At 45.6% G+C, this 15,860-nt stretch overlaps 1 protein-coding gene across 1 annotated transcript; it reads right to left on the reverse strand.

Moving 5' to 3' along the window:
• Positions 1-11,485: 11,485 nt before the first annotated feature.
• On the reverse strand, positions 11,486-14,088 carry LOC109028727 (olfactory receptor 7E24-like). The gene is made up of 2 exons (XM_063710808.1): positions 14,043-14,088; positions 11,486-12,114 (listed from the first exon to the last, which is right to left on the reverse strand). The coding sequence occupies exons 1-2, from the start codon at positions 14,086-14,088 to the stop codon at positions 11,486-11,488; spliced, it is 675 nt and encodes a 224-aa protein (XP_063566878.1).
• Positions 14,089-15,860: the final 1,772 nt, after the last annotated feature.

Consider the following 15,860-nt stretch of genomic DNA (forward strand, 5'->3'; position numbering starts at 1 on the left):
CATAAAACAAAACAAAACAAACAAACAAAAAAGCAAGCTTATTTTTAAGCCTGAACAAATGTAGTGCTTTAGGGGTTCTGCAAATACAGCCCCAATCAGGCTACAAGATGTTGTGGCAGCAACACTTACACCCAGTCACTCCTGGCTGGCTGAGCCACTTTTCAAAACACCCTTGCACAGCTGTGCAGAGCGGCTGACTCCACTGGCAGCTGGCAGAGCCATAACTCACACGGTCACCACTCCCCTCAAACCCTTTCAGTAAGCACTTTCTTTATTTTATTTTTTGAGACGGAGTCTTGCTCTGTCATCCAGGCTGGAGTGCAGTGGCACAATCTCGGCTCACTGCAAGCTCTGCCTCCCAGGTTCATGCCGTTCTCCTGCCTCAGCCTCCCAAGTAGCTGGGACTACAGGCGGCCACCACCATGCCCGGCTAATTTTTTGTATTTTTAGTAGAGACGGGGTTTCACCATGTTAGCCAGGATGGTCTCAATTGCCTGACCTTGTGACCCACTCGCCTCGGCCTCCCAAAGTGCTGGGATTACAGGCTTGAGCCACTGCGCCCGGCCTGGTAAGCACTTTTAATCAATGCAACAGGAATAAACATTTGCTGCAGCGCGGCAATGTGCAGGGAGGAACATGGTTCCACTCAGGCTCAGAAAGCAAAACCTCCTGGCTGTTTGCATCTATGCGAGAGCTCGCAGGAAAAGCCCTCTGTGTGGCTGCCAGCCTCACACACTCCCCCCAAGGGGTGAGTTTCTCTTTCCATGTTAATCTATGCCCTGACGTGCCATCTGTCAACCACCACACCATTCTCAGTTGACATTTCAAACCATCTTTGCCCTGTGAATGGTCACCAGCCCTACCCTGCAAGCCCCCAGGTGACATTGAACTTAAATGAGAGAGAAAACAGGTTTCGGGGTGGATTTCAGTTCAGCATCTTGGAGTCTCTGTGTGGACATGAAATCTGTCTCCCCAGCTGTGGGCTGCATCCTTGTCATCTAGTTTTTTGTTGGGGACTTGGAAACTCGTGGGCATCTTTGCAATTTGTCAAGAAGCTGCACGGCCCTTCCAACAAAAGCAAGCAATAGGAACAGAAGCCCAAGGCTTCAGATCAAGGTGCGACTTAAAGCAGCCTCAGTGTAAAAGCAAACAGGAGTCAGAGGGATGCCTAAGGCAGAGTCTAGTCCCCAGGGCAGCTATAAGGCAAAGAGAAAGAGAGAGAGATAGACAGAGACAGAGACAGAGACAGAAAGATAGAAAGAGATGGCAGGAAACATGAGGCACCCAGGCCTCTGCATCAAAATCCCTACAAGAGGGGCTTCCTAAAAATGCAGGAGGCTGAGGTGGGCGCACACAGAAGTTCAAGACTAGCCTGGGCAACATAGAAAGACCCTGTCTTTATAAAAAATACAAAAATCAGCCAGGTGTGGTGGTGTATGCCTGTGGTCCCAGCTACCCAGGAGGCTGAGGTGGGAGGATGGCTTGAGCCCAGGAGGTAGAGGCTGCAGTGAACCAAGATAGCACCACTGCACTCCAGCCTGGGCAATAGAGTGAGGCTTCATCTCAAAAAATTTTTTAAAAATTTTTAAAAAGGATCACCCTGGCTACTTGAATGGATGATAAGAAGGTAAGAGCAGAAGAAAGGAGACCAGCAGTGAGATTCTGCAGGTGGGAGTCCACAGTGGCTCAGACCAGGCTGGTGCTGAAGACTGGCTGGATTCTGTATATATTTTGATGATGAAGCAACTCACTGACTCTTGAAGAGTGGGCTCTAGGAGACTGTATTTTTAACAAGCTCTCAGAGGATTCTAATGCAGGCTGAAGTTGAAGAACTCCTGATTTAGGTGAAGCTTCTGTTTCATCCTTGGGGAAGTACCTACTGACTTTTCTCCATCCACCTCAAGAGAGGCACTAGACAAGATGTGCTCCAATGTCTGAACATGTGTGCACAGCTCTAGAGCCGACCTCAGGACACTGAGTCAAAGGTTAGGAGTACAACAGTGAACAACCACCATCCTCTTTTCAATGAGCTTTGCATTTAATGAGAGAAATAAAAAGCAAAATAAGAAATCATTTTCAACTCAGAATGGTAAGAGTTATGGTGACAGTATGCCTGGGGCAATGGGAGCACAAAGAAGGGGCACCCAATCGGCCAGGTGCAGTTGTTCATGCCTGTAATCCCAGCACTTTGGGAGGCCAAGGTGGGTGGATCACTTGAGGCCAGGAGTTCAAAAACAGCCTGGCCAACATGGTGAAATCCTGTCTTTACTAAAAATACAAAAACATTAGCCGGGTGTGGTGGCGGGCACCTGTAATTCCAGATACTCAGAAGGCTGAGGTGGGAGAATTGCTTGAACCCGGGAGGCGGAGATTGCAGTGAGCCAAGATCGCGCCACTGCACTCCAGCCTGGTTGGCCAGAGTGAGACTGCGTCAAAAAAAAAAAAAAAAAAAAAGCCAGGAGATGGGTGGGCATGCAATCTCTATCAGGTGGTCAGAAATCCTTCTACACCACAGCACTCCTCAGTTGAAGACCAGAAAGTGGTAGTAATTAGCCAGGTCGATAGGAGAGGTGTGGAAGATCATTCCCAGCAGAGGGAAGAGCAAGTGCAAAAATCGAGACGTGAGAGGGTGAGAAGCTGAGGGATGTTCATATAATTGTAAAAAGTGACTAATGTAGAGGTAAGTTGGAGCCAAATCTTAAAGGCTCTTTGTCATGTTTATCCTGTAGACAAAGGGAGACAGTAGATGTTTTTAGGCAGGGGAGTAATGATCCACTTTGTGCTATAAAAAGAGCAGTCTGGCTGGAGGAGAGTGGGAGGTGAGTAGACCAGGTGGGAGGTTGCAATACACCAAGTGAGACAAGATGGTTGGCTGGACCAAGGCTGTGGCAATGAGGATGGAGAGGAGACAGTAGACTAACTTGACTGAGAAAGAGGGAGGAATGAAGGATGAGGCCCAGGTGTTTTGGAAGCTGGGTGGATGGTGGTGTGAATCTGACATGGTGAGCCCAGGCAGAAGAGGAAATCAGGAGAGGAAAGGTAAGATGAGGTCAATGCAAGACAGACAGCCAAGTGGACATAACAACTGGGCAGTTGGATTCATCAGCCTGGAGTTATACAGAGAGCTCTGGAATGGAAATAAAGAGGAAAGGACTTTGGGAATAGGTGGATCCTCCCAGAATAATGTGTAGAGAAAGGAGAATAGAACACAGGGGACAGAAAAAGGGAAGAGATTTGTTATTAAAACCAACCGTCCATCAGACATCTTCCAATACAACACTTGTTAGAGGTTTCCTCAGTGTGAGTTATTCAGGACCAGAGCTGAAGACCATATTCCCAATAAAATCACTGCTGGGAAGGTCTTCATGAAAACATTTAATGCTGCTTTTAAAACAACAACAACAACAAAAAGGCTTTAGCTGCTGCACAGACACTGGAGCAATTTTTTGGCAAGAGTCTATCAAACACGAATCCGATCTGACTCAAGGAGGTGTCATATCAAGTGTAAAAATCCAATTCCAATGTCCATAAAAGCCTTTCTGCCAGGTACAAGACCCTAATCCAGTTGAGTGATTTTCTATTGATTAATAGGCTGGGAATACACAGGTTGTTGGTTTTTGAGATTTCCCTCCCTGTGCCTTCATGCCGGCTGTGAAAGAGTCAAAAGCCTCCTAACTGTCAAAATAAAAATGACACTTGGTCACAGAGGAAACAGATTATACGTCAATCACATTGATGACTTTTTAACTCTGAGAAGCCATTAATGTTACTGAATAAGCAAATCTGTTTTCATAACCAGATTTTTATAGGCTACTGGGAATAAAGGTTTTCCTAAATGGGTGATTTGTACAACGATAGCCTTTGGGTCTCTGATGGAACAGCTCTGAGGAGGAAATGTTCCTTTAATTATGCGGAAGGCCAATTACCACGTTATAGCCACATTGTTTTGCAGATTGCATATAATTTCACCATTTCCATAGCTTCAGCACTATAATTCTGGAGAAAATTCAGGCACCAAGAAGACACTTGAGGCACATTATGCAGGAGACAAAGATGTTTTAGCAAATTCAATTTAAGCTTCAACATTAAAGTTATTTTGTTGAATAAAACATAATGCAATAATGATCTTGTGTATGTCAACTGTATAGTGGAGGTAATAATAGCTAGAGAGAGCATGTCCCATCTTCTCTTTTTAATGCTCATTAGAGTAATACATAATGCTATAGAGAGAACCTTTCTCTAATATGTGCTTCATCTCAGGCTAAGCGTATTTTGTGCAAATGTGCTTCATGAAAAAAAAAAGGTAAAGGATCTAATTTGGGAGCCATTCATAAAAGTGCTACCACTTGATTTTTTTTTTATACTCTGAGATTTCTTATTCCCAGTGCCTACCAGGAATGGACTTTCTGGAGAAGCTCAGATTAATCACTCCTTATGAGAAGTGACAGCGTGCTGGCAGCCCTCACAGCCCTCGCTTGCTCTCGGCGCCTCCTCTGCCTGGGCTCCCACTTTGGTGGCACTTGAGGAGCCCTTCAGCCCGCGGCTGCACGGTGGGAACCCTTTTCTGGGTTGGCCAAGGTCGGAGCTGGCTCCCTCAGCTTGCAGGGTGGTGTGGAGGGAGAGGCATGAGCCAGAACCGGGGCTGACCCCGGCGCTTGCCTGCCAGCTGGAGTTCCGTGTGGGCATGGGCTTGGCGGCCCCACACTAGGAGCTGCCGGCCGGCCCTGCCGGCCCCGGGCAGTGAGGGGCTTAGCACCTGGGCCAGCAGCTGCTGTGCTCGACTTCTCACTGGGCCTCATCTGCCTCCCCATGGGTCAGGGCTTGGGACCTGCAGCCCGCCATTCCTGGGCCTCCCCCCTCCATGGGCTCATGTGCGGCTGGAGCCTCCCTGATGAGCACTGCCCCCTGCTCCACGGCGCCCAGTCCCATCGACCACCCAAGGGCCAAGGAGTGTGGGCGCACAGAGAGGGACTGGCAGGCAGCTCCACCGGCTCCTGTGCAGGATCCACTGGGTGAAGCCAGCTGGGCTCCTGAGTCTGGTGGGGACTTGGAGAACCTTTATGTCTAGCTAAGGGATTGTAAATACACCAATCAGCACTCTGTATCTAGCTCAAGGTTTGTAAACACACCAATCAGCACCCTGTGTCTAGCTCAGGGTTTGTGAATGCACCAATCAACACTCTGTATCTAGCTACTATGGTGGGGACTTGGAGAACCTTTGTGTGGACACTCTGTATCTAGCTAATCTAATGGGGACGTGGGGAGCCTTTGTGTCTAGCTCAGGGATTGTAAACGCACCAATCAGCGCCCTGTCAAAACAGACCACTCGGGCTCTCTGTAAAATGGACCAACCAGCAGGATGTGGGTGGGGCCAGGTAAGAGAATAAAAGCAGGCTGCCCGAGCCAGCAGTGGCAACCTGCTGGGGTCCCCTTCCACACTGTGGAAGCTTTGTTCTTCTGCTCTTTGCAATAAATCTTGTTGCTGCTCACTGTTTGCGTCCACATTGCCTTTATGAGCTATAACACTCACCGAGAAGGTCTGCAGCTTCACTCCTGAAGCCAGCAAGACCATGAACCCACTGGGAGAAATGAACAACTCCAGACGTGCAGCCTTAAGAGCTGTAACACTCACCGTGAAGGTCTGCAGCTTCACTCCTGTGCCAGCGAGACCACGAACCCCACCAGAAGGAAGAAGCTTCAAACACATCCGAACATCAGAAGGAACAAACTCCAGACATGCCACCTTTAAGAACTGTAACACTCATCAGGAGGGTCCGCAGCTTCATTCTTGAAGTCAGTGAGACCAAGAACCCACCAATTCTGGACACACTTATACACTTGGCACTGGGAGGTCTGTATGGAGCAAGTGAAGAAATCAGCAGAGTGAAGATAGAGGGAGAACAACATGATGGGGGAAAGGCAAAGTTACTGCCATGTTGGTTTCAATTCTGCCACTCATGAGTGAGACCCATGACCTCCTCTCTCTAGGACTCTGTTGTTCTTATCTGTAGAGTGGAGGAATAGAAGGGCGTTTTAAAGTATTAACATTTCCTGACCTATCTGTAAAACACTTTCATTCAAACTGACGGGAATCTTGACTACTTTGCCAAGAGGACATAATAATCATCAAGCTGAATGCACCAAACAACATTGCCTGAAACTATCTAAGCAAAAACTGAGAAAGTTCCACAGGACAGACAAACCTCCTATGAGAGTAAGAACTCTTCAGCACATGCTTAGTGTGTCAAAGACAATAATGTGTTCACATCATTCCTCTTCCTGGACATGCAGAAAGACTACATTTCCCAGCCTTACTTGCAGGTAGTGTGGAACCATGTGACTGCATTTCCACTGATAGGAATGTAAGAAATCCTTCAGGCCAAGGTCATCAAAGGCAAGTGTGAGCTATGTTCCCTCTCTTCTTATCCATAGGGCTACAAGTGAAAAACTCTGAGATGGCAGAATTAAAAGATGGAAACCTCCAGAATCTCTGAATCACTGTTGGACAAGGGCCCCCAAGAGAACCCCTGCCCTGCACCAGACTATGCTATGGGTGCCAACCCACTGAGAGTTCAGGGTTTATTCATCTAAGCAGCAGTCTATTGTTACACTGACTAACATCCTAAGGTTTGAGAGATCTAGCATATTGTTAATTGAAGCTAGATTTCAATTACACTGAGAAACTTATTTATTTAAAAATAAAAACTCTCCTAAAAAAACAAATAATCCACATTCCTTTTAACCACATGTGGCAAATTTGCAAAAAAAAGTATAAACATTTACGATTTCCACGCTTTTTCAGTTTACAGTTTCATGACATTAAGTACGTTCACATTGTTTAGCAACCATCACCGTCATCGTCTCCAGTTTTATCTTTCAAAATGGAAATTGCACCCATTCACCAAGCTCTCCACTCCTCTCTCTCACACACCCCTGGGGGCCACCTTTCTAGTTTGCAACTCTATGAGTTTAACTACTCTAGACACTTGATAGATAAGTGGAATCATACCGTGTTTAATTTTCTTGTTTTGGAGACAGAGTCTTTCTCTGTCGCCCAGGCTGGAGTGCAGTGGTGTGATCTCGGCTCACTGCAACCTCCACATCGTGGATTCAAGTGATTCTTCTGTCTCAGTCTCTGGAGTAGCTGGGATTACAGGCATGCACCACCACGCCCAGCTAATTTTTGTATTTTAAATAGAGACCATATTGGCCAGGCTGGTCTCGAACTCCTGACCTTAAGTGATCTGCCTGGCTCAGCCTCCCAAAGTGCTGGGGTTACAGGTGCGAGCCACTGAGCCTGGGTGTGTTTATCCTTTTGGGATTCATTTATTTCACTGACGATAATGTTTGCAAGGTTCATCCATGTTGCGGCCTGCCTCAGAAGTGCCTCTCTGTTTTTTTGTTTGTTTGTTTTTTGTTTGTTCGTTTGACTTTGTTTTGTTTTGTGTTTCCATGGAGTCTCACTCTGTTGCACAGGCTGGAGTGCAGTGGCACAATCTGGGCTCACTGCAACCTCCACTTCGCGGGTTCCAGCGATTCTTGTGCCTCAGCCTCCCGAGTAGTTGGGACTATAGGTACATGCCACCACGCTCGTCTCATTTTTTGCATTTTCAGTAGAGACAGGGTTTCACCAAGATGGCCAGGCTGGTCTTGAATTCCTGACCTCAGGAGATCCACCCACCTCGGTCTTCCAAGACGCTGTGATTACAGGCATGAGCCACCGCACCGGCCAGAAGTGCCTGCCTTTTGAAGGCTGAATAGTCTTCCATTGTATGAAGGAACTGCAGTGTGCTTTTTCACTCATCTGTCCACAAACCCTTGGGTTGCTTCCACATTTTGGCTGTTGTGAATAATGCTGCTATGAATATGGGTGTACACAAATCTGTCTTCCACTCCTGGCTTCTAATTCTTTTTGGTAGGTACCCACAAATGGAACTGCAGGAACATCTGATCGTTCTGTTTCTAATTTTTCCAGTAGATGCCATACTATTTTCCCCATTCCTTCAAGGTTTTACATTCCCTCCGATCATATTCGAGCATTCCTACTTCCCTCTAGTCTCACCAATGCTTGTTGTTTGTTTATCATATCCATCCTAATGTGTGGTATGACATTCTTGGTTTGATTTGTGCTTCCCTATGATGAGTGACTTTGAACATCATTTTAGATGCTTATTGGCCATTGCTATATCTTCTTTAGGAACACGTCTACTCGAGTCTTCTGACCATTGTTGATGGGATGCTTTGGGTTTCTTGTTGTTTAGTTCTAGCTGTTCTTTATATATGATGGATATCAGCCTCTTTTCAGATATATGCTTTGCAAATATTTTTCCTAATCCATGGGTTATCTTTTCACTCAGTTCACAGTGTTTTTTGCTGCACAAAAGTGTCTGTCATTTAGATGTAATCCAAGGAATCTAATTTTCTTTTGTTGCCTATGCTTTTGGTGTCATATCCCAGAGAACATTGCCCAATCTGATGTCATCAAAGCATGGCCAATGTTTTCTTTTAGGCGTATGATACTTTTAGCGCTTGGGGTGAGGTCTTTGATCCAGTTTGTGTTAATTTTTGCACCTGGTGTGACATAGGGTCCACCTTCATTCTTCTGCATGTGGAAATCAAGTTTCTCCAACACCATTTCTTGAAAAGGCTTCTTTTCCACCATTGAGCTTTCTTAGCACTCAGGTGAAAAATCATTTGAACATGTAGATGAGAAGTTATTTCTGGGCTCCAAAACAAACAAACAACAAAAGACAACAGATAAGGATACAGCATGTGCCGGGTGCTGTCGCTCACGCCTGTAATCCCAGACCTCTGGGAGGCCGAGGCGGGCGGATCACCTGACGTCAGGAGTTGAAGACCAGCCTGACCGACAGGGAGAAACCCCCGTCTCTACTAGAAATACAACATTAGCTGGGCATGCTGGCGCATGCCTGTAATCCCAGCTACTCAGGAGGTGGAGGCAGGAGAATCGCTTGAACCCAGGAGGCAGAGGTTGCGGTGAGCCAAGATTGCACCATGACACTACAGCCTGGGCAACAAGAGAGAAACTCCATCTCAAAACAAAAACAAAAAACCAGCATGATTTCAAGAGCAGAAAGAGAAGAGCTTAAAAACCAGCATAATGAGAAAGTTAGGAAGTTTCTTACCAAAGCGTCTGGAAATATGCAAGCAATTCTTGTGAATAAAAATTTTCATACTGTGCTATGAAACACTGGAACTCACTTATTCCATCTTTCTGTATTTTGGGACCAAATTATCCACTTGTCTTCATTCCCTATCACACCCCTTTTCTTCCTAGCATCTGCTGATCACCTTTATATTTCCACTTTCCTGAGATTCCTTTTGTGTGTAGGTGTGTGATGGAGTCTCTTTCTGTTGCCCAGGTTGGAGTACACAGGCACAACACGGGCTCACTGCAAGCTCCGCCTCCCGAGTTCAAGCTCTTCTTGGGCCTCAGCCCTCTGAGTAGCTGAGACTACAGGCACGCGTCACCACGCCCGGCTCATTGTTTGTGTTTTCCATAGAGACGGGGTTTCACCATGTTGGCCAGGCGGGTCTCGAACTCCTGGACTCAAGTGATCCGTGCGACTCGGCCTCCTAGAGTGCTGGGATTACAGGCCTGACCCACTACACCTGGCCAAGGTTTCCTTTTTTCTTCCTACATAGAAGTGAGGACATGAAATATTTGTAATTCTGTGCCTGGCTTATTTCATTTAATGTACAGACCTGCAATCTCATCCATTTTGTCTGCAGTGGAGAGGAGTTTCTTCCTTTTTAGGCTGAATAATACTTCATTGGGTGTGTATACCACAGTCTCTTCATTGAAACAAATTTCTGAAGAGCAAATATTTTTAAAATGTCTCGGAATGTCAAACTTCAGGGATACTGTGTCCATTTTATTCTTTTCTATTTCCCATCTTATGTATATGCAAGTGTATAACAAAGCAGCAATCAATGTGTGTATAAATCTACAACTTCAACAAATGTAAAATGTAAATGCTAAGTGGTGGCTGGGCATGGTCGCTCATGCCTGTAATCCCAGCACTTTGGGAGGCAGAAGCGGGCGGATCACCTGAGGTCGGGAGTTCAAGACCAGCCTGACCAAAATGGAGAAACACTGTCTCTATTAACAATACAAAAAAAAAAAAAAATAGCCAGGCATGGTAGCGCATGCCTGTAATCCCAGCTACTTGGAAGGCTGAGACAGGAGAATTGCTTGAATACGGGAGGCAGAGGTTGCAGTGAGTCGAGACCGTGACATTGAACTCCAGCCTGGGCAACAAGAGTGAAAATCTGACTCAAAAAATAAGGAAAAGAAAGAAATAGAAAATGCGAAATGGTAAGAAACAACAACATAATAAACATTTGTATGGTGTTGATGGACAATGCATTTGAAGATAATATTTGAAGAAATCATATTACAATTAATTTCTGTTCTTACTCATTGGAGCTTGATGCCTCTAAAAACTTCGTCATTGGAACCACCTCTGGTGCTTTAAAAGAAAAAAAAAAAATCCACATACTCACACAGGTGCAAGGAAATCAGAATCTCAGGTATTGAGACCCAGGCCTTATCATTTGTAAACTCCCCAGGTGAGTTGACTCAAAGCCGAGATTGAGGAACAGCGACATGTATCTCTACACAGAACCTGCCCAAATAGATTCTCTAGAAGCAGTTTATAAAGAAATTCCACATGAACTGTGGAAGAGGATATGAATTTGATGTACAGCATGTCCTCACTTAACATCTTTGAAAGTCTCTTGGAAACTTCACCTTGAAGCAAAATTATGTACAGTGAAACCACTTATTTTTCATCAACAGTGTAACTACACATCTTTGAACAACCAATGGTGTTGGAGGACCTCCTGTACATTGTTTCCATAAAGTCAGTTTTCAGGGAATTCCAAAACGAAGGGAGGACTTCGTGTATATAAAAAAATGGTTGTGATTCCACCTGGATGACAGGGTTATTGCTCAGAAACTAAAAGAGGCTGCCTAGGTATAGAGGATTCTGTCATGAGGTTTCTGCTAAACAAAGGATCCCAGAATCCTCACCCATTCCAGTTAAAGGCATAACGAAGAAAGCAATATTCACAAAGGAAATGCGGAAAGGAATAAAAGCCATCAAGCCACAAAAGTAATGTGACTAAGGGGCAGGATTTGCAGATGTAGAGATTTAATGTGGTTGCCCTTTCTCACCCACACAAGAAAAAGGATGGAACAGATCACGAGATTCGACTGTTCTGCTGCTCAGCCTCCACAGGGCGCTTTGTATGTCCCTGTTTCTCAGGCTGTAGATGAAAAGGTTCAGCATGGGGGTGACCACAGCGTACATCACTGACGCCACCACACCATTCCTGGGGGGTAGTGACACAGCTGAAGTCAGGTACATGCCAATGCCTGTTCCATCAAATCAGCAAACAACTGCTAGGTGAGAGCCACAGGTGGCGGAGGCTTTATACTTCCCAAATGATGATGAAATCCTTAGAATGGAGAGGATGATTTTATAGTAAGACAAAGGATCCCTGAAATGGGAAGAAAACCAAACATAGTACTATGGAAATACATGAATATGCTATTGATGACGCTGTCAGAACAGGCAAGTTTGAGAAGTTGAGAGGGGTCACAGACAAAATTAGAGATTTCCACATTCTTGACGATGGTGAATTGTAACACAGTCCAACTGTGCAGCTGGGAATCCAACAGGCTAAGGAAAAAGGACACCAAAACGAAGAAGACACAGAGGTGAGGATTCACGATGACTGGGTAGTGCAGAGGGCGACAGATGGCTACAAAGCAGTCATAGGCCATCACAGTCAGGAGCATGCCTTCTATACATGGAAAAAGGACCAAGAAAGACATCTGCGTCAGACATCCCGCATGAGAGGTGACTCTGCTATGCGACTGCATGTCCACAATCATCTTGGGAACCGCGGCCGAGGTGAAACCAATGTCAGCCCAGCACAGGTTGGAGAGGAAGAAGTACAAGGGGGGGTGGAGGGGTGAGTCAGAGCTGACAGCCAGGATGCTGAGCAGGTTCCTCAGCACCGTGACCAGATACATGGACAGGGACAGGGACAGCAAAGCGAGGATCAGCTGCAGTTCTGGGTCCTCTGAGAGTCCCTGGAGGAGGAATTCTCAGACACCCGTGAGATTCCGTGGCTCTGTGTGTCTTGGACACCTTGAGAGGGAAAGAGGATTGGAAAAATAAAAGATAAAAACCAGCCCTTAATGCTGGATGCAAGCAATTCACAAGGAATGTCTTCACACTTGCGGACCATACACCACCAGCAATGTTTCTCAGTTGTGACAATTCCAAAAATCTCAGAATTATTACGTGATTTACTTTTTGCTATACAAGGCTTTCTGTTCATACTACTTTAGAGAAAATCCACTGAAGAATATCAGAAGACCAAAACGTCATATATAACAAATCCGTGATCTCAGTAAAATACGGCCTACTCTTTTCAGAAAAAATACAATGCAATGACTATGTCCTTCTCTCTTGAAGAGAAAGATCTCAGTCTAATTGAAAGAAATTAAGAAGCTGTGAAATACACTCTACTCTATTCTGACACCGTGCTACAACTTCCATTGATGTAGAATATGTAAAAGGACGACACAAGAGCTAGGACCCCATTATCTGAAAACGACATCGAATCTTATAGTTCTCAATCGGAAGACCTTCACATGCCCATTACTTTTCATATTTATTATCATCCTTCGGTTTTCTGACATCATTTCTTCATAAAAGTACATGCACGCTCAAAGATGGGAGCTGTGTTTCCAAATGAATTGAATCTACAACTCTTGGCCCAGCACCATGGCTCACACCTGTAATCCCAGCACTTTGGGCGGCCGAGGCTGATGGATCACCTGAGGTCAGGAGTTCCAGACCGGCCTGGCCAACATGGTGAAACCCCGTCTCCAGTGAAAATTAAAAAAATTAGCCGGGCGTGGTGGCTGGTAACCCTAGCTACTCGGGAGGCTGAAGCAAGAGAATCCCTTGGAACCTGGAAGGCAGAGATTGGACACCCTGTGATAGGATTTTTGATATCCTAGGGAGATATTGCTCCTGACAGCAGAGTGGGTGTACACCCTGTGATATTATTTGTAATATCCTAGAAAGATATTGCTCCTAATATCATGGTGGCTGTACACCCTGTGATCTTAATTGTAATCTCCTACAGAGATATTACTCCTAATAATACAGTGGGTGTACACCCTGTGATATTATTCATAATATATTACAGAGATACGACTCCTGATATCACAGTGAGTGTTCACCGTGTTTGTACACTCTGTGATCTTATTTGTAACAACTTAGAAAAATATTACAGCTAATATCAAAATGGGTGTGCACCCTGCGATGTTATTTCTTACCTACTAGGTAGATATTACTCCTAATATCACAGTGAATGTACACCATGTGTGTACAGACTGTGAAATTATTCATAATACCCTAGGAAGATATTACTCCTCATATCACAGTGGGTGTACACCGTGAGTGATTTTTTTTCTAATATCCAGCGGGGGAGAGGATGATATTGCTTCCAGTATCACGGAAGGTGTACACCCCCTGTGATATTGTTCCTAATATCCAGGGAAGGAGAGGATGACATTATTCCCAATATCACTGGGGGTGTACCACCTCCCTCCGGGATATTGTTCTTAATGTCAGTAGGTGGAGAGAATGATGTTACTCCCAATACCCCAGGAGGTGTACACCACCCCTGTTTGTAAACACCCCCTGTGATATTGTTCCAAATGGCCTGTGAAAGAGTCAATATTACTCCCATTATCGCAGGGGGCGTTCAGCCCTGATGATATTGTTTTCTAACATCCAGGGAAGGAGAGTATGCTATTCCCAATATCGCAGGGGTTGTACACCTTTTTGTGTTATTGGGCCCAATATCCAGGAAAATAGAGGATGATAGTACTCCCAATATCGAAATAATTGTACAGCACCCTTGTGATATTCTTCCTAATATCCAGAAAGGAAAAGAATGATATTACTCCCAACAGCGTAGGAAATGTATACCCGCTCTGTGATATCTTTCCCCATATCCAGGTGGGGAGAGGATCATATTACTTCCAATATCGCACGGTGTATACACCCCCTCTGTGATCTCGTTGCTAACATCCAGGTTTGGGGAGGATGACACGACTCCCAATATCGCAGGGGGAGTTCACCCCCCTGTGACCTTGTTAGTCATTTCCTTGGTGGAGAGGATGATATTACTCCCAATATCGCAGGGGGTGTACACACCCCTGTGAAAATCTTCCTCATATCCAGAGGGCAAGAGGATGATATTACTCCCAGTACCGCAGGGGGTTTACACAGCCCTGTGATCCTCTTCCTAATATCCACAGGGAGAGAGGATGATATGACTCCCAATATCGCAGGGGGTGTACATCCCTCCTGTCCTATTGTTCTGAATACCCTGGGAGGGAGAAGATAAGGTGACATTGAATATCGCAGGGAATGTACACCCTCCCCCTCTGATACCCTTCCTAGTATCCAGGGGAAGAGAGGATAATTGTACTCCCAATATCGCAGAGGCAGTACACCCCACCTGTGATATTATTCCCAATATGCAAGGGAGGAGAGGATGATACTACTCCCAATATCGCAGGGGTGTTCACATCCCCAGTGACATTTTTCCTAATATCTAGGGGAGAGACAATTACATGACAGCAAATGTCGCAGGGTCTGTACATCCCTTCCTGATATTGTTCCTAATATCCAGGGGGAAAGAGGATGATATCGAATATGAAAGGGGTATACAACCCCCACCCCTAAGATACTGTTCTCAATATTCTTGAGGGGAGACGATGATATGACTCCAAATATCGCAAGGGTTGTTCACACCCCCCTGTGATATCCTTTCTAATATCCATGGGGGGAGAAAATAACATGACTTCCAATATTGCAGGTGGTGTAAACCCCACCTGAAATATTGCACCGAATATCCAAAGAGGGAGAGGATGGTATTCATACCAATATCGAAGTGTGTGTACACGCCCCTTGTGACATGGTTTTTAATATCCAGGGGGGTGGGAGGATGATATTAGTCCCAAAGTCCCAGAAGGTGTACACTACCCCTGTGATATTGTCCCTAACTTCCAGAGGGAAGAGGATGATATCACTCCCAATATCTCAGAAGTTGTACATCCCCTGTGATACTGTTCGTCATATCCAGGGAGGCACAGGATGACATTCCATTGAATTTCGCGACAGGCATACACGCACACAGTGATATTGTTCCTAATATCCAAGAAGGCAGAGGATGGCATTACTCCCAATAAAGCAGTGGGTGTACATTACCCCTGTGTTATTTCCTCTAATATCTGGGGCCGGGGGAAGGGGGGAGAGGATAACATTCCCTCAAATGTAGCAGGTGGTTTGACGCCCCTCGTGGTGTTGTTTTACATATCCAGCGGGGAAGACAATAATACTATTTTGATAGTCCGATTCATCCCCTCCACCTTTCCGGAACTCTGAGGCCAGAAGGCAGCATGCAGTTTCCGTGTGATTCCCAATACCTTTGCCGTCTTCTGTAGCAAGTCAGCCACAAACGCAGGCCCGTTATCTGAGCCGATCCGGAAGGGCAGTCCCAATCTACGAATCAGATCTCGAAAAAGCACACGGGTTACTTCACGAGCTTTCTCAGTTGTGTTGGACAAGCCTCCACCCACCCAGAGTAGGTACGCCCAAGAACTAGTAAATACTTGTTACCTCCACACTTTGGCATCTCTGTGAAGTCTACCTGGAGATCTTCTAAGGGGGCTGCTCCATAAGATTGTATGCCTGGTGGAACGGCTGGACCTTGCCTCGCATCATGCTCTCGGCAGCTGA

Source organism: Gorilla gorilla, chromosome 9 (assembly GCF_029281585.2).
Source record: "Gorilla gorilla gorilla isolate KB3781 chromosome 9, NHGRI_mGorGor1-v2.1_pri, whole genome shotgun sequence".
NCBI classification, from domain to species: domain Eukaryota; kingdom Metazoa; phylum Chordata; class Mammalia; order Primates; family Hominidae; genus Gorilla; species Gorilla gorilla.